Source organism: Leucoraja erinacea, chromosome 2, assembly GCF_028641065.1.
Source record: "Leucoraja erinacea ecotype New England chromosome 2, Leri_hhj_1, whole genome shotgun sequence".
Lineage (NCBI taxonomy): Eukaryota > Metazoa > Chordata > Chondrichthyes > Rajiformes > Rajidae > Leucoraja > Leucoraja erinaceus.
In genome coordinates this window covers 30,543,245-30,566,341 of record NC_073378.1, presented here as the reverse complement: position 1 = coordinate 30,566,341, position 23,097 = coordinate 30,543,245, and the positions used below count along the sequence as shown (strand labels likewise).

The window sequence follows — 23,097 nt, the reverse complement described above, 5'->3', positions numbered from 1 at the left end:
ATTTTTGTTTCTTCTTTGAGAGCAGACATATTTGACTATTGCTTACGGATTGACATTTAATTTATTAGTGCCGCTCTGCACCCATACCTTCTCTGTGCAGAAAGAGTCCACATTGTAATTGCGAGTTTTTTACTTTTCAGGTTTGTACTTAAAAGTTTAATAAAACTTTTGAGCAGTTTGCTTGCGAGGTCGAGTTATTGTTCACTAGATGCGATGGTGCTGGGTATCATTCTTGGGGGAAGGAGGGAGTGCGCTGGTTTGTTATTGTCACATCTGCGGTACACTGACATTTTTTTGTTTGCCTGCTGTCCAGTCAAAGATTACACATTGTCACAATCAGGTTCGATCACGACTACGGGTGCTGTCTGTACGGAGTTTGTACGTTCTCCCCGTGACCGCGTGGGTTTACTCCGAGATCTTCGGTTTCATCCCACACTCCAAAGACGTGCAGGTTTGTAGGTTAATTGGCTTGGTATGTGTGTAAGATTGTGCCAAGAATGTGTAGGATAGTGTTAGTGTGCGGAGATCACTGTTCGGTGCAGACTCGAAGGGCCTGTTTCCGCACAGTATCTCTAAACTAAACTAAAAAAGCTTTTGTTTGCGTGCTATCCAGTCACACATAAATCTGATAGAGCTGTATTTAACAATACTATAAAACTTAGAACTGAACCATCCTACCAACAACTAGAGAGCAGTCCTGAACTACTAACAACCTCATTGGAGACTCTTGGACTATCCTTGATCTGACTTTACTGGTTTTATCTTGCACTTAATGTTATTTACATTATCCCTTTATCATGTATCTGTTCACTGTGGTCGGCTTGATTGTAATCATGTATCGTCTTTCCGCTGACTGGATAGCGCGCAACAAAAGCTTTCACTGTATTTCACATGACAATAAACTGAACTCAATCCTATACTAAAAAAATGTTTAATATACGACAAAGCAGTATAGCAAAACTCTTTATTTACCGATTGTTAAAGTGCACAACTTTTTTTCTGAATTCTAACACAGTTAGTTCTAAACCATATCGTTTAGGGTGGGGGAGTGGGAAACTCAGGCAGGCAGGATCATTTTATACAACATTTAAGTTGAAAATGCCTTGTTATTAGAATGCGTAACTCAAATTTGTAAAGCAAATATTGAAAGAGAGAGAGATCCATTCTCCAAGCCTTAGAAAATGAGCTGAACTTGAAGAAAACAGGTAATCAGCTATAATTTGTTACAGAATATGTTTATATAATCATTGATGTTAATCTCCAGTGGCACTGGGTAATAGGAATCTGCTTGTTCAAATTAGAAAAGGGAAAAGGCTCTGGATTAGATTTTTAAGTCTGTTCTGTGATATTGGTGGCATTCCACACGTTATGCAGAGTCACTGTCAAAGATCTCCTTGGGGGTTGAGTTTACTGCTGCTAGGCAGGTGTCTATTTGAACTTCCTCTTCGTCAGACTGGACCAGTGGGGTGTTGTTTTCACTGGCACTGTGGCTGACCGAGTCAGCGGAGGTGGAAGAGACAGAGGATAACTTTAACCTCAGCTCGGCCTGGCTTGGCACTTGCAGCGTTATTTCGCTTTGATAGGAATCAGACTCGGACACTGTAAAAAACATAACAACAATATGAGTTATCGATAGGCCGGTACTCGTAGAGCGATACAGTGTGGAAACGGGCCCAACTTGCCCACACCGGCCAACATGCCCCAATACACTAGTCCCACCTGTCAGCGTTTGGTCCATATCCCTCTAGTTATAGAGTGGTACAGCATGGAAACAGGCCCTTCAGCCCAACTTGCCCACACCGGCCACAATGTCCCATCTACACTAGTCCCACCGGCCTGCGTTTGGTCCTTCATAACCCACCTGCGGTACCTCCTCCAGTAGCTTGGTCCATACACCCACCACCCTTTGTGTGAAAAAGCTGCCCGTTTAATCTACCCCCCCCCCCCCCCACCTTAAACCTATGTCCTCTGGTTCTCCATTCCCCTGCTCCCTAACGTGCGTCTACCCGATCTATTCCTCTCATGATTTTGTACACCTATAAGATCACCCCTCATCCTCCTGTGCTCCAAGGAATAGAGTCCCAGCCTGCTCAACCTCTCCCCTATAGCTCAAGCCCTTGAGTTCTGGCAACATCCTCGTAAATCTTCTCTGCACCCTTTCTAGCTGAGGAAAGATTCTTAAAACTGCCAGTGGTTAGCAAGCAAGCTCGTCTCAGCAAGACATCCAATCATTTCATACCATAAGACACAGGAGCAGAATTAGGCCATTCAGCCCATCATGAATGCTCCGCCATTTGATCATGGCTGATCTATTTTACCCCTCAACCCCATTCTCCCCATGTCATTTGACCCGTACCAATCACGGACCTATCAATCTCCACTTTAAAAATACCCATTAACTTGGCCTCCACAGCCGTCTGTGGCAATGAAGAGGAGTCTCGCCTATCCATGCTCTCCAGAGATGCTGCCTGACCTGTTGAGTTACTCCAGCACTCTGTGTCCACAGATTCAACACTGAGTCTATGGAAGCTATAAGACTTGATAGAAAAGAAAGGTATAGAAAAGATGATGTTAAGCTGGAAAGAGTGCAGAGAAGATTTACAAGGATGTTGCCAGGACTTGAGGGCCTGAGCCATAGAGGTTGGGCAGGCTTGGACTTTATTTCTTGGAGCTTACCCAGAGTTGGGGAATCAAGAACCAGGGAACATAGGTTAAAGGTGAGGGGATACATGTAACAGGATTCTAAAGGGCAACCTTTTCACACAAAAGATGGTGGGTATATTGAACAAGCTATAAAAGGAGATTGGCGAGGCAAGGACTTTGACAATATTTAAAAGACATTTGGATAGGTGCATGGACTGGAATGTTTAGAGGAATATGGGCCAAAAGCAGGCAGGACTACTATGTAGCAATGTTACAAAATTTTGAGATTTTAAAAATCAAGTCTGTAATTTATCCCATCAGATAAAGCATAAAAATAAGTTTAATTTGACACCTAATTCACTTTCATATCTCAAGTATTTAAATAGTTATGGCCATTTTCATACTCGGAAATTAGCATCTTGTTCCCTATTGATTTTCTGTGGACATAACAAAAAAGCTGTGATCATGGACAGTCAAAAGGCCATAACCTTCTTAAAAATTAAGAGAACTGAATGAAATTTTCAGTTATCGTAGATTGAACCATTCTGAAACAAACATAAAATAATCTAACTTGGATGACCTGAAATTAAAGCATATAATTAGTTAGTTACCCAAGTGTAGCAAATTTCAAACTTCAATTACTACATCTAAACATCTATCCATTTCTTAATAAATGATTAACGTTTTTAAATAGCCCAAGTGTCCAAATAATATTCATAAATAATTCACAATAAAACATGATTTTAAAATCTCATTTACATCAATTTATAGGCCAAATGGAAGGAATTTAGTGTTCAATTGCTGTAAATTAAAGTCCATTTTAAATCGGTTTTCTAGTGGGTTCCCGTGAACGCGCTGGTTTAGAACGTTCACATTGCGCTGGATTTGTGCCCTCAAATGCCCAGAAAAATACTGCGGGATATAAAGAGCCCAAAATGGGCTACTCGCTATTGAAAACTTTACATACAGGGTTCTTAGGAAACCCCTTTTAATGTAAAAATAAGGTACATACCTTTAATTGTTTGCTTTATAAAACCCTGGGGCTGCGAGAGGTCGCGGGTTTAGAGAGTGATTTTTAAACTACTATAACTATTATACAAGGCCATAAAAACTAATAATACCTTTTGCGACGGGGTCTTTCAGCGATTTTTCGTTAATGATTTACTGGGCTTAACATTTTCGATTGCAACAGCCTAGTAAAAATCGTGTTTTAAACCAGCCCCCTCTAAACAGCGCCAAAATCACGCACACGGGGTGGGGCAGATTCTCAGCCACGATTCAGGTAGGTTTTGTAACATACCTATACTATGGATAGGGCAGCATGGGCAAGTCGGGCCGAAGGGCCTGTTTCTGTGTTGTATGATTATGACAACCCTCTGGCTAAAGAAATTCCTCCTCATTTCCTTTCTAAAGGAACGTCCTTTTATTCTGAGGCTGTGCCCTCTAGTCCTACACTCTCCCACTATTGGAAACATCCTCTCCACATCCACTCTATCTAGGCCTTTCTTTATTCCAACAATGCAGAACTCTACAATAATATTTTAATATTTCAAAGTGCTAAATTACATTGTACACGGTGCTGTATTAGACTTTAGAGATACAGTGCAGAAACAGTCTGAGCCAACCAGCGATCACCCCGTATACTAACACTATCCTGCACACTAGGGACAATTTACAATTTTACCGAAGCCATTTAACCTACAAACCTGTACGTCTTTGGATTGTGGGAGGAAACCGGAGCACCCGGAGAAAACCCACGCAGGTCATGGGGACAACGTATAAACAGCATCCGTAGTCGGATGGAACCCGGATCTGTGGCGCTGGGAGGCAGCGACTCTACCGCTGTGCCACCGTGCCGCCATCTTATTGCCAAGATGGAAGCAATGCTGATAAGTGGTGGGGATCATGGATCATTCCACATTCAATCATGTGCCAATTGGCCAGTAGCTCTTTAATTTTAGATTCCAGCAGATTCTTTCAAAAACGCACAAAGTTAGTTTACAGTTAATAATAAATTGTCGTTGACTGTGATAAAAAAAAACCACACAACAACAATGTGATCTCTTGCCAGATTTTAGTCAGAGGGTTGGTGAATCTGTGGAATTCTTTGGAAGGCTGTGGAGGCCAAGTCAGTGGATATTTTTTAAGGCAGAGATAGATATATTCTTGTTTATTATAGGTGTCAGGCGTTACGGGGAGAAGGCAGGAGAATGGGGTTAGGAGGGAGAGATAGATCAGCCATGATTGAACGGCGGAGTAGACTTCATTTACCAAATGGCCTAATTCTATTCCTATCACTTATGATCTATGATCTTGTGATTTAAGCTGCATCTTTAAACTCTAGGTGATAGATATATCCTGCTATCAATGCCAAAATCTTACTGGGCTCAGGCTGGAGGTGCTCAGAACACGGGTCTGACCCACTGAGTTTCTCCAGCACATTGCTTTTAAGTTAGTTCTAGACTTGGGCAAGTTAACCACACTCTAATCTACTTGAAAGCAGTGAAAGTGTTCAAAAACAAGCACTGATATTTTTAAGGCAGAGATTGACAAGTTCTTGATTAGTAACCTGATATTCAAAGATTATGGGGAGAAGGCAAGTAAATATGATTCATTGGGAAAACTGGATCAACCATGATCGAATGGTGGAGCAGACTCGATGGGCCGAAGGGACTAATTCTGATCCTGTGTCTTATACTCTTATGGCACAGTGGCGCAGCTATAGAGCGCCAGAGGACCCGGGTTCAATCCTGACTACGGGTGCTGTCTGTACGGAGTTTGTACGTTCTCCCCATAAACTAAAGTTACGGGGAGAAGGCAGGAGAACGGGATTCATTGGTAAAAACATATCAAATAACAGCACACACTTGATGGGGCGAATGGCCTAATTCTGAACTTCTGTCTTGTGGTCTTATAGATTACAATCCAAGGGGGCAGGATTCCAGATGCCCAAGTAGCTACAGATAAACTATAGTCATGCAGCAATACAGGGGTGATAGATATATCCTGCTATCAATGCCAAAATCTTACTGGGCTCAGGCTGGAGGTGCTCAGAACACGGGTCTGACCCACTGAGTTTCTCCAGCACATTGCTTTTAAGTTAGTTCTAGACTTGGGCAAGTTAACCACACTCTAATCTACTTGAAAGCAGTGAAAGTGTTCAAAAACAAGCACTGATATTTTTAAGGCAGAGATTGACAAGTTCTTGATTAGTAACCTGATATTCAAAGATTATGGGGAGAAGGCAAGAAAATATGATTCATTGGGAAAACTGGATCAACCATGATCGAATGGTGGAGCAGACTCGATGGGCCGAAGGGACTAATTCTGATCCTGTGTCTTATACTCTTATGGCACAGTGGCGCAGCTATAGAGCGCCAGAGGACCCGGGTTCAATCCTGACTACGGGTGCTGTCTGTACGGAGTTTGTACGTTCTCCCCATAAACTAAAGTTACGGGGAGAAGGCAGGAGAACGGGATTCATTGGTAAAAACATATCAAATAACAGCACACACTTGATGGGGCGAATGGCCTAATTCTGAACTTCTGTCTTGTGGTCTTATAGATTACATCCAAGGGCAGGATTCCAGATGCCCAAGTAGCTACAGATAACTATAGTCATGCAGCAATACAGGTGGAAATGGGCACTGCAACCCAACTTGCCCACACCGGCCAACATGTCCCATCTACACTAGTCCCACCTGCCTGTGTTTGGCCCTTATTAAATAAAATGGTGTTGATGTAAAATGCCTTCCAGTGTCAGAATCTGGTTCAAACTATTAATGGCATTTTAATTTTCCCATTTGGCCATGCTGTGCTTTAATCCTTTGTTGAATATTCCCCAATTATATTATGCTGCCTCTGCATTTATTTATATTATATTAATTTATATGTAGTCCCACTTCAACCTCCTTTCCACATGAGATTGGCTTGAATATCATAGAGTGATACAGAATGAAACAGGCCCTTTGGCCCAACTTGCCCATAGCGACCAACATGCCCCATCTACAGTAGTCCCACCTCCCTGTGTTTGAACCATATCCCTCCAAACCCGTCCTATCCATGTACTTGTCCAAATGTTTCTTACACGTTGCGATAGTTCCTGCCTCAACTAGTTCCTCCAGCAGCTCGTTCCATACACCCATTTTCAAAGCTTTTCACTGAACCTCGGTACATGCGACAATAAACTAAACTTAATTCAACAAAACCCTTTGTGTGAACAAGTTATCCCTCAGCTTCCTATTAAATCCCCCCCTCATCTTTAACCTATGTCCTCTGGTTCTTGATTCCCCTACTCTGGGCAATTCCTCGATCTACAATCCCTCTACCCGATCTATTCCTCTCATGATTTTGTACACTTGAGATGGACAAAATAGCCACAAATGACTAAAAAGCGCATTCTTTCACCTGTGGTACTACACTCATGAATTGTGTACTTGCTCTCCATTGTATTATAGATTTAATCATTCCTTAAGGCAATCTATTTCCAATGCAAATTTAACTTGGCTCCTTTCTGCTCAATTCTGCCTGTTTACTTATTTCATGGATTATTAACTTTGCTGAAAGTCGCTATAAGTAATTTGATTCTCTCTCTTTTAAGTTGGCTGTGTCCTCCATGTCCCAGGTTGATAGATCAATTCCAACTCAAAGGGTGAGGTGGCACGGTGGCGCAGCGGTAGAGTTGCTGCCTTACAGCGCCAGAGACCTGGGTTCCAACCTGACTACGGGTGCTGTCTGTACGGAGTTTGTACGTTCTCCCCATGATCCGAGTGGGTTTCTCCGGTTTCCTCCCACACTCCAAAGACATACAGGTTTGGAAGTTAATTGGCCTGGGTAAAAATTGTAACTTGTCCCTAGTGTGTGGGATGGTGCTGGTGGATGCGGTGATCACTGGTTGGAGCGTACTGAGTGGGCCGAAGGGCCTGTTTCCGCACTGAATCTCTAGTCTAAACTAAAATCTAAAGTGCAGACATGAAAATGACACTGCACATCTTCGATGCATTTCTGAGCAATTGTCACATCGTCTGGTCATTAGTGTGCAGACTGATGCACACATCCACCACATGGTGGCAGACTTGAGCTGTCACAAGCACGCACAAGGATGCAACACCTGTCCCTTTACCTCCTCCCCCCTCGACTCCATTCAAGGACCCAAGCAGTTGTTCCAGGTGCGACAGAGGTTCACCTGCATCTCCTCCTACCTCATCTATTGCATCTGCTGCTCTAGATGTCAGCTGATCTACATCGGTGAGACCAAGCGTAGGCTTGGCGATCGTTTCGCCGAACACCTCTGCTCGGTCCGCAATAACCAACCTGATCTCCCGGTGGCTCAGCACTTCAACTCCACCTCCCATTCCGAATCTGACCTCTCTGTCCTGGGCCTCCTCCATGGCCAGAGTGAGCACTACCGGAAATTGGAGGAACAGCACCTCATATTCCGCTTGGGCAGTCTGCACCCTAGCGGCATAAACATTGACTTCTCCAAATTCCGGTAGCCCTTGCGGTCTCCTCCCCTCCTCCCCTTCTCAGCTCTCCCTCAGCCTTCGGGCTCCTCCTCTTCCTTTCTCCTTTCTTCTCCCCACCCTGCATCAGTGTGAAGAAGGGTTTTGGCCTGAAACGTTGCCTATTTCCTTCGCTCCATAGATGCTGCTGCACCCGCTGAGTTTCTACAGCACATTTGTCTACCCAGGGTTGGATAAGTTGCTTTGACATCGACCAATGGAATCCTATCACCAGTTCCACCTTTCCCTTTTTTTCTTCCCCTCCCCTCAACTTTCTGCAGCGACTGGGCCCTGTGACCCCCTCCCCAGGTCCTCCCATCCACTCCTGTTATACAGTGTGGAGACGGGCCCTTCAGCCCAGACCGACTAAGATGTCCCATCTACACTAGTCCCACCTGCCTGCGTTTGGCCCATAATCCCTCTAAACTTCTTATCCATGAAGAAACTTTCCCTGACACTTTTAAAACGTCATTTATAACAGGCAGACCTGTGAGACTATTTTGTGACCAGTGTAATTCACAAATCACTTTTCACGCAGTTAATTTGGTCTCTGGACGCCTACATGCAGGAACAGAACATTACAGCACCAGAGACCTCGGTTTCTAGCTGGACTATGGGTGCTGTCTGTACGGAGTTTGTACGTTCTCCCTGTTGCTCTGGTTTCATAAGTTCTAGGAGCAGAATTAGGTCATTCGTCCTATCAAGTCTACTCTGCCATTCAAACAAGGCTGATCTATCTCTCCCTCCCAACCCCATTCTCCTGCTTTCTCCCCATAACCCCTGACAGCCATACTAATCCACACCTTAAAATTGTCCATTGATTTGGCCTCCATAGCCTTCAGTGGTAATGAATTCCACAGATTCACCACCATCTGACTAAAGAAATTCCTCCTCATTTCCTTTCTAAAGGTTCGTCCTTTGTTTTGAGGCTGTGACCTCTGGTCCTAGACTATCCCACAAGTGGAAACATCCTCTCCACATCCACTCAATCGAGGCCTTTCGCTATTCGGCAAGTGCAATGCAGTCTCCTCCCATGCTTCAAAGACAAGCAGGTTTGTACATTGCCCCTGGTGTGTGTAGGATTGAACTAGTGATCGCTGGTCTGCGTGGGCCCGGTGGGCCAAAGGGCCTCTTTCCGTGCTCTATCTCTAAACGAAACTAATTAAACATTACCGAACACTGGAGAATTTTCATTGTTATCATCTCCACTTGAGTTGAGAAATACGTCCAAAGCTTCCTGATCAGACACGTCCATGAGATCCATCTGTTCCAGCATGTCCACGTTGACCTCCATGGAGGACATGCTGCCAATGGGCTCTGCAAAATGATCAACATCAAACACATTAAAACCACAGCAGAACACAAAAATTGATGCAAGTGAATGGTGAGGCCACATTTGTACTACTGTGTCAGCGGGTCAGGCAGCATCTCGAGACAAGGAATGGGTGACGTTTCCAGTCTAGGCCTTTCTTCAGTCTTGGATTCTCAGTCTATTCTACATTTTCCTTGATCTTTGACCTCTTTGACCTCTCGTTTTCACACCTTACCCTTCCATATCTCGGTGTCTCTCTCTCCCCTGACAGACTGAAGAAACGTCACCCCATCCTTCTCTGCAGAGATGCTGCCTGACCCGTTGAGTTACTCCAGCTTGTGACTATCTAAGGGATAACTAGGTTGCTTTAGATACCACTGCCCCCCTGTCAGAAGGATGCTGCAAGCGGTGATTACAGTCACAATCCCTTGGCATTAATGTGTCAGGCACTGCTTCTGAAAAATACTAACCAACTCACCAAATGCTGCCTCACTAGCAATATCCTGCACTATCCTAGGGACAATTTGCAAATTTTACTGAAGCTAAATCAACGTACAAGCCTGTCCGTTTTTGGAATGTGGGAGGTAACCGCAGCACCCGGGGAAATCCCACGCAGGTCACAGGGTGAACATACAAACTCCGTACTGACAGCACCCGTAGTCAGGATCAAACCCAGGTCTCTGGCGTTGTGAGGCCACCTCCAGTTTAAATTCCATTTGGTATATTTTGGAGGACCAAGAAACCAAGAAACAACTCTACCGCTGCGCCACCGTAGCGCCTAACCTCTGATCGCAACTTTATTGTTAGAGTCTTTTGTTCATCCATCCATCACTGGGAACCTTCTCTTACAGTATATTTACAATATATATCAATGATTTAGATGAAGGGATTAAAAGTAACATTAGCAAATTTGCAGATGACACAAAGCTGGGTGGCAGTATGAACGGTGAGGAGGATGCTATGAGGATGCAGGGTGACTGGGACAGGTTGGGTAAGTGGGCGGATGCATGGCAGCTGCAGTTTAATGTGGATAAATGTGAGGTTATCCACTTTTGTAGCAAAAACTGGAAGGCAGATTATTATCTAAATGGTGTCTTTGGGAAAAGGGGAAGTACAACAGGATCTGGGGTCCTTGTTCATCAGTCAATAAAAGTAAGCATGCAGGTACAGCAGGCAGTGAAGTAAGCGAATGGCGTGTTGGCCTTCATAACAAGAGGAGTAGAGTATAGGAGCAAAGAGGTCCTTCTGCAGCTGTGTTGGGGCCCAGTGAGACCATACCTGGAGTATTGTGTGAAGTTTTGGTCCCCTAACTTGAGGAAGGACATTCTTGCTATTGAGGGAGTGCAACGTAGATTAATTCCCGGGATGGCGTGACTGTCATATGCTGCGAGAACGGAGCGGCTGGGCTTGTGCACTCTGGAGTTTAGGATGAGAGGGGGGTCTTATTGAAACATATAGGATTATTAAGGGTTTGGACACGCTAGAGGCAGGAAACATGTTCCCGATGTTGGGAGAGTCCAGAACCAGGGGTCACAGTTTAAGAATAAGATGTAAGCCATTTAGAACGGAGACGAGGAAACACTTTTTCTCACAGAGAGTTGTGAGTCTGTGGAATTCTCTGCCTCAGAGAGCGGTGGAGGCCGGTTCTCTGGATACTTTCAAGAGAGAGCTCTTAAAGATAGTGGAGTCAGGGGATATGGGGAGAAGGCAGGAACGGGGTACTGCTTGGGGATGATCAGCCATGATCACATTCAATATGATTATGGCTGATCATCCAGAATCAGTACCCCGTTCCTGTTTTCTCACCATTTCCCTTGATTCTGTTGAAGATCTATGTCTAAAGGGCCTGTCCCACGAGCATGCGACCTGAGCGCGAGCGAGTGCGACCAAACCGGAAGCGGGGGCTGTGCAGTGGTCGAGTGATCCCCGTACAGGGCCGGTCCCACCAACATGCAGCTGCATGCGGCGAGCACGACCAAACGGAAGCGGGGGCCGCGCGGAGGTTGGGTGAGTGACATGAAATTCGAGCGAAGTCCGCGGGAAGCTCGCAAGTGACGTATGGCGTCAAGACGCTGCGCACGCCCGTCGAGGCGGTGTGTACGGCGTCGAGGCGGCTGCAGGCCGGCAGGCCGTTGCCGCGCAGAAATTTTGAACACGGTCAGTTTTTCGGAGCCCTCGTGATGTCGGGACCAGCTCCGCAAAACTCCATACGGCTCCGGCAATCGAAGTGGGACCGGCCCCTCGAGGCCGTACGGCTCAAGTAACCACGTTAGGTCGCGCTTGCCGCATGGAGTCACATGCTCGTGGGACAGGCCCTTAACTCTTGAATACATTCAGTGAATTGGCCTCCACTGCCTTCTGTGACAGAGAATTCCACAGATTCACAGTTCTCTGGATGAAAAAGAAGTTTTTCCTCATCTCAGTCCAAAATGACCTACCCCTTATTGTTCAACTGTGACTCCCTGGTCCCTTTTTCCTGTATCTGACATATCCTGACATATAATCTGAAATTGAGATGCGCACTTAGCTCAGATATTTTTTCCCGGTGTAAATTATCTTGACCAACATCCCCCGTCCAGCACCTACCCCACCTCCCTCAGTTGTTAAATTCAGACATATCTTTAGCATAGGGAATGTAAGCAAAAAATAATGTTATGACTTGCATTTTAAGAGGAGCCTCCTGATAATAGAATATAACCATATAACAATTACAGTACGGAAACAGGCCATTTCGGCCCTTCTAGTCCGTGCCGAACACGTATTCTCCCCTAGTCCCATATACCTGCGCTCAGACCATAACCCTCCATTCCATTTCCTTCCATATACCTATCCAATTTATTTTTAAATGATAAAATGGAACCTGCCTCCATCACTTCCACTGGAAGCTCATTCCACACAGCTACCACTCTCTGAGTAAAGAGGTTCCCCCTCATGTTACCCATAAACTTCTGTCCCTTAATTCTCAAATCATGTCCTCTTGTTTGAATCTTCCCTACTCTCAATGGGAAAAGCTTATCCACGTCAACTCTGTCTATCCCTCTCATCATTTTAAAGACCTCTATCAAGTCCCCCCTTAACTTTCTGCGCTCCAAAGAATAAAGACCTAACTTGTTCAACCTTTCTCTGTAACTTAGTTGCTGAAACCCAGGCAACATTCTAGTAAATCTCCTCTGTATTCTCTCTATTTTGTTGACATCTTTCCTATAATTTGGCGACCAAAATTGTACACCATACTCTAGAATTGGCCTCACCAATGCCTTGTACAATTTTAACATTACATCCCAACTTCTATACTCAATGGCATCCGGGCCATAACAAATTACAAGGCCCCTCAGATGTCTTGTAAAGATGACACAGACTTTCTAAATGAACTAAATAATCATTTCGGCAGGTTTGAGGCACTGAACACCACTACAGTGAGGAAATTAGAGCCACAACGAGGAGAACAGACACTGTCTTTTGAAACTGCTGAAGTCCGCAGAATCCTGGAGGGCATTGACCAGCGAAAGGCAGCCGGACCGGATAATATACCGGGGCGTCTGCTTAGGGGATGTGCCGACCAGCTGGCTCTGGTTCTGACAGACATTTTTAACACCTCCCTGAACCAGGCCATTGTTCCATCATGTTTCAAGACAGCCACTATCATACCAGTTCCCAAAAAGTCCACAATAACCTGCCTGAATGATTATCGCCCCGTAGCACTCACACCAATAATTATGAAGTGCTTTGAGAGGCTTATTAAGCAGCACATGGTCTCTAAACTCCCCTCCAGTTTTGACCCGTTCCAGTTTGCTTATCGCCCGAACCGCTCCACAGAGGATGCTATCTCCTCTGCAGTCCACCTGAGCCTACAACACCTGGAGGAGAGGAACACCCACGTGCGGATGCTGTTTGTTGATTTCAGCTCAGCATTTAACACGATAATCCCCCAGCATCTAGTGAGCAAACTGGCACCCTTAGGATTCAATAACAGACTATGCAACTGGATCCTGGATTTCCTTTCTGAAAGACCACAGTCTGTGCGGGTGGGGAAGAACACCTCCTCGGTCATCACACTGAGCACCGGCTCCCCTCAGGGCTGTGTCCTGAGTCCGCTGCTCTTTACATTGATGACACATGACTGTGTCGCCAGGTCCACTACTAACCATATCATCAAATACGCGGATGACACAACAGTGGTGGGCCTCATCCGCAATAACGACGACCAGGCATATAGACAGGAGGTGGAACAGCTGGTGAGTTGGTGCAGCAGGAACAACCTTCTCCTAAATGTGGACAAAACCAAGGAGATTGTCGTCGACTTCAGAAGGAAAATTCAGCCCAGTCACACTCCACTTTGCATCAACAACTCAGCAGTGGAGCAGGTGAAAAGCATCAAGTTCCTGGGGGTGCATATAACGGACACCTTAAACTGGTCCACAAACATTACATCTCTGGCAAAACGGGCACAGCAGCGGTTGTACTTCCTCCGCAGGTTGAGAAGTTTACACCTCCACCCTCCCATCCTCGCCACTTTCTACAGAAGCACAATTGAGTCGGTCCTGACCAGCTGCATCTCCACGTGGTGCGGCAGATGTACAGCTGCGGACTGGAAGTGCCTTCAGAGAGTGGTGAGGACAGCGGAAAAAATCATTGGGACTTCTCTTCCTTCCATCATGAACATGGGGTACAAGCGCTGTCTGAGTAGAGCTAAGGGCATTACCAGAGCCTCCACACACCCACAATTTGGACTGTTCATACTGCTTAACTCTGGGAGGAGGTACCGCAGCATGAAGAGCGGGACAACCAGGTTCTGCAACAGCTTCATCCCCCAGGCCATAAGATTACTGAACAATCAAAAAAACCGAGGCTAGAACTTTTTAAATATCGTCACTTTTTAAAAACTTTTTTATATATATTTATTTTACAGAACCATGCGCATGAGGCATTTTTATGGACGCACCTAGAACTTTTAACTATTACTTGATTTTGGAGAGTAAAATGCAACGAAATTTCATTCAAGGTGCACTGTGTCTAGGTGTATATCTGAATGACAATAAAGTTTTCAATCATTCATTCATTCATCATTCATTCATTCATCATTCATACATTCATGCATTCATTCATTCATTCAATGCTCTGATTTATAAAGGCCAGCATGCCAAAAGCTCTCTTTACTACCCTATCTACATGAGATTCCACCTTCAGGGAACTATGCACAGTTATTCCTAGATCCCTCTGTTCAACTGCATTGCTCAATTCGCTACCATTTACCATGTAAGTCCTATTTTGATTTGTCCTGCCAAGATGTAGCACCTCACACTTATCAGCATTAAACTCCATCTGCCATCTTTCAGCCCACTCTTCCAAATGGCATAAATCTCTCTGTAGACTTTGAAAATCTACTTCATTATCCACAACACCACCTATCTTAATATCATCTGCATACTTACTAATCCAATTTACGACACCATCATCCAGATCATTGACCTATATGACATACAACAGTGGACCCAACACAGATCCCTGTGGCACCCCACTAGTCACTGGCCTCCAACCTGACAAACAGCGATCCACCATTACTCTCTGGTATCTCCCATTCAGCTACTGTTGAATCCATCTTTCTACTCCACCATTAATACCCAACAATTGAACGTTCCATGAGGAACCTTGTCAAAGGCCTTACTGAAGTCCATATATACAACATCCACTGCTTTGCCCTCATCACAATTTCCCTAGTAACCCCTTCAAAAAATTCAAGATGATTAGTCAAACATGACCCTCAAGGCACAAATCCATGTTGACTGTTCCTAATCAGACCGTGTTTATCCAGATGCTTATATATATTATCTCTAAGTATCCTTTCCATTAATTTGCCCACCACTGACGTCAAACTAACAGGTCTATAATTGCCAGGTTTACTCTTAGAACCCTTTTTAAACAACGGAACAACATGCACAGTACGTCAATCATCTGGCGCCATTCCCGTTTCTAATGACAATTGAAATATTTCTGTCATAGCCCCTGCTATTTCTACACTAACTTCCCTCAATGTCCTAGGGAATATCCTGTCAGGACCTGGAGATTTATCCACTTTTATATTTCTCAAAAGTGTCAGTACTTCCTCTTCTTTGAATCTCATAGTTTCCATAGCTACTCTACTTGTTTCCCTTACCTCACATAATTCAATATCCTTCTCCTTGGTGAATACCAAAGAAAAGAAATTGTTCAATATCTCCCCCATCTCTTTTGGCTCTGCAGATAGCTGTCCACTCTGACTCTCTAATAGACCAATTTTATCCCTCGTTATCCTTTTGCTATTAATATAGCTGTAGAAACCCTTTGGATTTACTTTCACCTTACTTGCCAAAGCAACCTCATATCTTCTTTTAGCTTTTCTAATTTCTCTCTTAAGATTCTTTTTACATTCTTTATACTCCTCAGGCACCTCATTTACTCCATGCTGCCTATAATTATTGTAGATCTCTCTCTTTTTCCGAACCAAGTGTCCAATTTCCCTTGAAAACCATGGCTCTTTCCAATTATTACTATTTCCTTTCAACCGAACAGGGACATAAAGATTCTGTACTCTTAAAATTTCACCTTTAAATGTTCTCCATTTCTCTTCTACATCCTTCCCATAAAACAAAATGTCCCAATTCACTCCTTTTAAATCCTTTCGCATCTCCTCAAAGTTAGCCTTTCTACAATCAATATATCTTTGTATGGTGAGTATTGTGTTCGATTCTGGGCACCATGTCAAGCTGGACAGGGTACAGAGAAGACTTACGAGGATGCTTCCAGGACTCGAGGGCCTGAGCTGTAGAGAGAGGTTGGAGGAGGCTGAGACTATTCCATGGAGCGCAGGAGGATGAGGGGTGATCCTATCGAGGTGTAGAAATTCATGAGGGGAATAGATCGGGTAGATGCACAGAGTCTCTTGCCCAGAGTAAGGGAATTAAGAACCAGACAACATAGGTTTAAGGTTTACGGTGAAGGGGAAAAGATTTAATAGGAATCTGAGGGGTAACTTTTTCACACAAAGAGTGGTGGGTGTATGGAACAAGCTACCAAAGGAAGTAGTTGAGGCTGGAACTATTCCAACGTTTAAGAGACAGTTAGGCAGGTTCATGGATAGGACAAGTTTTGAGGGATATAGGCCAAACGCAATTAGGGGGGACTAGTGCAGATGGGACATGTTGGCCAGTGTAAACATGTTGGGCCGAAGGGTCTGTTTCCATGCTGTATAACTCTATGACTAAAAAGGCAGAATAAGTCTATCTTGAATCTGTTTCTGGCAGTGTTACAGTTCTGGTATCAGCTTATGCAATTCTGCAAATTACCCCATAAAATAGCAAGGAACCTGCTTATTTCCACAGTTCTCTGGCACTATTAACTGGAAGATAGAGTATGTGATGTATTATCAACGTTTTTCCTTTGTGTCCTCTACCCCCACCTCCTTTATTTGATTTCATGCTTCAATTTTCTTTCCTATTAGAAGTTAAAGATTTAATAGGAACATAATGGGCAACGTTTCACTCAGTGGATGGTGGGTATATGAGCTGCTGGGGGAGGTGCTTGTGTAGGAAAGAACTGAAGGTGCTGGTTTACACCTAAGATACACACAAAATGCTGTAGTAACTCAGCGGGAGAGGCAGCATCTCTGGAGAAAAGGAATAGGTGACGTTTCAGATCAACACCCTTCAGGCTGAGAGTCACGGGAGAGGGAGACATAGAGATATGGAAGGGTAAGGTGTGAAAACACAGATCAAAGGGGACGGTGATCAAGGAAACATAGAATGGTTCATTGTTAGTTGAGGGGAAGGTGACAACGAGGCGTACAATCACTAAACGTTAATCAGGAGGACAGTGAAACTAGTCGGCGAACTAGGATGAGGAACAAAGAGAGAGAGAGAAGGCAAAGTTAGAGAAACCATATTCGGTGAACCGCTGAGTTAGGGGAGGTAGTTGTTGGTCCTGACCACCCATCTACCTCATGTAGAAAAGTGTGAAGTCATGCATTTTGGTAGCAGGAATAAAGGCGTAGACTATTTTCTAAATCGGGAGAGGAACGGATGTCAAGGGCTACGGGGAGAAGGCAGGAAAATGGGATTAGGAGGCAGAGATCAGCCATGAGTGAATGGCGGAGTAGACGCGATGGGCCGAATGGCCTAATTCTACATCTTTAACGTGAACGTGATTCAGAAATTCGGTGCAGGATTCCCAAAAGGTTAATTTACAATACAATACAATACAATACAATACAATTTATTTGTCGTTTGGATCCCGTTAAGGTCCAAACGAAATGTCGTTTCTGCAGTCATACATACAAAACGAAAAAGACCCAAGACACAACACAATTTACACAAACATCCTTCACAGCGCATCTTCTCCTCGCTGTGAAGGAAGGCAAAAAAAAACATTTGCAAGTTGAATTGGTGGTAAGGAAGGCAAATGCAATATTAACATTTATTTCAAGAGCATTTAGTATAAAAACAGGGATGTAATGCTGAGGCTTTATCAGGCACTAGTCAGACAGCATTTGAAGTATTGTGAGCAGTTCGATATTTTTAAGGCGGAGATGGACAGATACTTGATTAATCTGTGTGTCAGGGGTTATGGGGTTGAGAGGGAAAGTTAGGTCAGCCATGATTGAATGTCTCAATGTCTACTTCGGAGTAGTGCAATGTCTACTACTAATTTGGAATAGACCGAACGGCCCACATCTGCTCCTATGACTTGAACATAACTCTTTTATAGGAGAGGCATAGATATGGCAAAAAGCCAGTCTTTTCCCCCCAAAGTAAGAGTTTGAAAATAGTGGGCATAGGTTTTCGTGAGAGAGGGCAGATTTAAAAAGGACCCTAGAGGCAACTTCTTTAAAGGATGTTGAGTGCTGGTGAAAGTGGTAGAGTGGGAGAGTCTAGGACCAGCGGGCACAGCCTCAGAATAAAAGGACGTACCTTTAGAATGGAGATGAGGAAGAATCTCTTTAGTCAGAGGGTGGTGAATCTGTGGAATTCATTGCCACAGACGGCTGTGGAGGCCAAGTCAGTGTCATACACATGTTAAAGAGGAGATTGATTGGTTGGTGGTTAGTAAGGACATTTAGTTTACTTTAGTTGATTGTCACGTGTACAGAGGTACAGTGAAAAGCTTTTGTTGCGTGCTAACCAGTCAGCGGAAAGACAATACATTTACAGTCAAAGGTTGTGGGGAGAAGGCAGGAGAATGGAGTTGAGAGGGAAAAATAGATCAGCCATGATCGAATAGTGGAGTATACTCGATGGGACAAATAGTCTAATTCTGCTCTTATGTCTTATGGTAGAATTCTAACACTTGGGCAGGCTCATGGATAGGAAAGGCTTGGAGGAATATGGACCAAGGCAAGTGGGACTGAAATGAAATGAAATGAAATGAAATGATTCAAATCAGCTGATTTCAAATCAACTGGGACTGACTATCTCAGTTAGGCAATATGGTCAGCATGGATGAGTTGGGCCAAAGGGCCTGTTTCCATGCTGTATAACTATGGCTTCAGGATACATTGAGGGAAATGTTGCCCCTTTGCCCTTAACTTCCATTTTGCTTTTTCTTTGAAAATATATAAGCATGATTTAATTTTTGCTGAGTGCTGGTGCATGACCATATTGTGATAAAATATAACTTATTCTCCAGATGTTTGCGGAATAAATCTGGTAAAAATAAACTGAAATCTGTTCTGCAATGCTCAGATGTGTTTATCCTTGCGATGACCTGCAGGCATCTCATAAGGTTGAATGCTTTCATCTGGAAGAGCAGTCAAGTTATTTTTAAATTTATGGATGAGGAAAAGTAATTGCAGAATTAAAGGAAAAGAACTGGACTGGAAAGAGGAGAAATAAAAACCGGAGAGCAGTGCTGAACTACCATTTACCTCTCTGGTGACCCTCGGACTATGCATGATCGGACATTACTAGCCTTATAGCCCTGTCCCACGGTACGAGTTCATTCCAAGAGCTCTCCCGAGTTTAGAAAAAATCAAACTCGTGGTAAGCACGGTGAATGAACGTAGCGGGTACGTCGGAGCTCGGGGACATCTCTTAGCAGCTCGTAACGCTAACGGCAGGTACTCGGGAAGACTCGCTAACGGCAGGTAAGCACGGGAAGACTCGTGAAGATTTTTCAACATGTTGAAAAATGTCCACGAGAGCCCCGAGTACCGACGAGTGGCCATTATCGTAAATCTCCGAGTTCGAATCAGGGTAAACTCGGGAGAACTCTTGGAATGAACTCGTACCGTGGGACAGGGCTTTAACCCTGCACTAAACGTTAAGGGCCTGTCCCACTTGCCGATTTTTTCGTCGGCTGCCGGCATCATTGACTGACGTATCAGGTCACTGAAACATTTGCGGCGTGATGACGTATTGACACGCGGTGTTTCCTCAAGTGCCGCCGCTGGATTTTGAAATGTTCAATATCTTTTGATGACATTGATAGGATTTGAGTATAGGAACAGGGAGGTTCTACTGCTGTTGTACAGGGTCTTGGTGAGACAACACCTGGAGTATTGCCTACAGTTTTGGTCTCCAAATCTGAGGAAGGACATTATTGCCATAGAGGGAGTGCAGAGACGGTTCACCAGACTGATTCCTGGGATGTCAGGACTTTCATCTGAAGAAAGACTGGATAGACTTGGTTTATACTCTCTAGAATTTAGGAGATTGAGAGGGGATCTTATAGAAACTTACAAAATTCTTAAGGGGTTGGACAGGCTAGATGCAGGAAGATTGTTCCCGATGTTGGGGAAGTCCAGGACAAGGGGTCACAGCTTAAGGATAAGGGGGAAATCCTTTAAAACCGAGATGAGAAAAACTTTTTTCACACAGAGAGTGGTGCATGTCTGGAACTCTCTGCCACAGAAGGTAGTTGAGGCCAGTTCATTGGCTATATTTAAGAGGGAGTTAGATGTGGCACTTGTGGCTAAGGGGATCAGAGGGTATGGAGAGAAGGCAGGTATGGTATACTGAGTTGGATGATCAGCCATGATCATATTGAATGGCGGTGCAGGCTCGAAGGGCCGAATGGCCTACTCCTGCACCAAATTTAAATAAATAAACAAATAAATAAATAAATAAAATATGACGCCTCTGGTTAAAGCTTTAATATATGATGCTAAATCCAACATTAGAGCGGCACTGTGGCTCAGCATTAGAGTTGTTGCCTCTCAACGCCAGAGACCCAGGTTCGATCCTGACTACGGGCACTGTCTGGAAGTGGAATAATATACAATCAGGTGAGAACGGATGATAGTTGGTCGGTGTGGACTCGGTGGGCCGAAGGGCCCAATTCCTGTATCTCTAAACTAAACTAATCACAGCTTGTAAACGGAACACGTCTGCTCCAGAGATGCTGCCGGACTCTCGGAGTTGGTCCAGCACTTTGTGTTGTATGTAAGTGACTTGCTTATGTAAGAAACGCCTCGTGTTCCCTGACTATAAACTATAAGTTGTCCATCCAATATTGGAACATAAAATATTCCACTGAAACTATGCTTTCTTTCTCTACATATAGCGATGATTCAAATATCAGGCAGCACGATGGCGCAGCGGTAGAGTTGCTGCCTTGCAACAACCTGAGACCCAGTTTGTACGTTCCCCCCGTGACCAGTGTGGGTTTTCTCCGGATGCTCCGGTTTCCTCCCACACTCCAAAGACGGATAGGTTTGTAGGTTTATTAGCTTTGGTAATAATTGTAAATTGTCCCTAGTGTATTTAAGATAGTGCAGAGTATAAGGATCACTGGTCGATGCGGACAAGGTGGGCCAAATGGCCTATTTCCGCATTGTATCTTCAGAAACTAAAATATAAAATCTGCTTTCAACCAGTCCCTTGCAATGCAGAATGTTTCTCTTGTATCTTTGTTAATGAATTTGACATTAACCTATTTGTTTTGAACAATTATTCACACTTTAGACTTTTGAGATACAAAGCGGAAACAGCTTCTTCGATCCACCAGGTCCTCACCAACCGGTGGTCATCCCGTACACTAGAATAATTCGTACACACTCGAGACAATTTATAATTTTACCAAAGCCAATGAACCCACAAACCCCCACATCTTTGGAGTGTGGGAGGAAACCGGAGCATCCTGAGAAAACCAAAGCGGTCACAGGGAGAACCTGGCAGTCAGGTTGAACCTGGGTCTCTGGCGCTGCAAGGCAGCAACTCTACCGCTGCGCCACTCAACTGTGTTATTTTTCCAATTTACAGTTTAGTTTAGTTTATTGTCACGTGTACCGAGGTACAGTGAAAAGCTTTTGTTGTGTACTAACCAGTCAGCGGAAAGACAACACGTGATTACACTCGAGATACATGATACACGATACACTCCGTTAGCTGTGATTAGTTTAGTTTGGAGATACAGGAAACGGGTCTTTCGGCCCACCGAGTCCGTGCCGACCAATGATCATCCGTTCTCACTGATTCTATATGATTCCACTTTCAGACAGCACCCGTAGTCAGCATCCAACCCGGGTCTCTGGCGTTGAGAGGCAGCAACTCTAACGATGAGCCACCATGCTGCCCTAATGTTGGAATTAACATTATATATTAAAGCTTTAACCTGAGGCATATATTTAAACCAATTTACTTTCATAAATCTAAACTAAACAGCCAAAAACCAATATTGAATAAAATGAGCTTTTCATATTAATTTAACCTGCCTGTTAGGTAGCCAATAATAGAATCTTTAACATTTTCAGCTGTAACAATTTGAAGCCAAATTATTTCCAGAGATGCTTGAGACTTTACTTTCAACATTAGAGATACAGCGCGGAAACAGGCCATTTGGCCCATCGAGTCCGCGCTGAACAGTAATCAGCCTGTACACTATCCTACACACTCGGGACAATTTTATAACTTACCGAAGCCAATGAACCTACAAACCTGCACGTCTTTGTAGTGTGGGTGAAAACCAGAGCACCCGGAGAAAACCCACGCGGTCACAGGGAGAACGTACAAACTCCGTACAGACAGCACCCGCAGTCAGGATCGAACCCGGGTCTCTGGCGCCGTATGGCAGCAACTCTACCTGCCCCTGAAGCTATTTTTAGAGAATAAGAACATAAGACAGGCCTTCGGCCACTATGCCTGTGCCGACAATGATGCCAAGACTATCCCTTATTTGCCCTCACATAATCTATATCCCATATTCCTTGCATATAGAAATGATGGAAAATAGGTGCAGGAGTAGGCCATTCGGCCCTTCGAATGTGCAGGTGCATATCCATGTGCATATCCAAAAGTCTATTAAATGCCACTGTTGTGTCTGCCTCAACCAGCACCCCCCGCAGATGTGATCCAGGCACTCACTGCCCTCTGTGTAAAACACTTGCCCCATTCATCATCTTTCTCAAGAGGTAAACAGTGTGGAAGTTAAGAGTAATCAACTCCAGAACAAGGGGCCACAGTTTAAGAATAAGGAGTGAGCCATTTAGAACGGAGACAAGGAAACACTTTTTCTCACAGAGAGTGGTGAGTCTGTGGAATTCTCTGCCCCAGAGGGCGGTGGAGGCCGGTTCTCTGGATGCTTTCAAGAGAGAGCTGGATAAGGCTCTTAAATATAGTGGAATCAGGGGATATGGGGAGAAGGCAGGAACGGGGTACTGATTGGGGATGATCA

General features: G+C 44.3%; 1 protein-coding gene across 2 annotated transcripts in view; it reads right to left on the bottom strand.

The window, feature by feature from the left end:
• Positions 1-950: 950 nt before the first annotated feature.
• LOC129708446 (dysbindin-like) overlaps positions 951-23,097 on the bottom strand; it is a 155,961-nt gene continuing 133,814 nt past the window's right edge. For both annotated transcript variants that reach the window (XM_055654224.1, XM_055654233.1), the window contains 2 exons: positions 9,318-9,461; positions 951-1,599 (listed from right to left, as the gene is read on the bottom strand). In XM_055654224.1, coding sequence (XP_055510199.1) covers positions 1,367-1,599; positions 9,318-9,461 — 377 coding nt within the window. In that variant the 3' untranslated portion in view covers positions 951-1,366. The remainder of the gene's footprint in view (positions 1,600-9,317; positions 9,462-23,097) is intronic.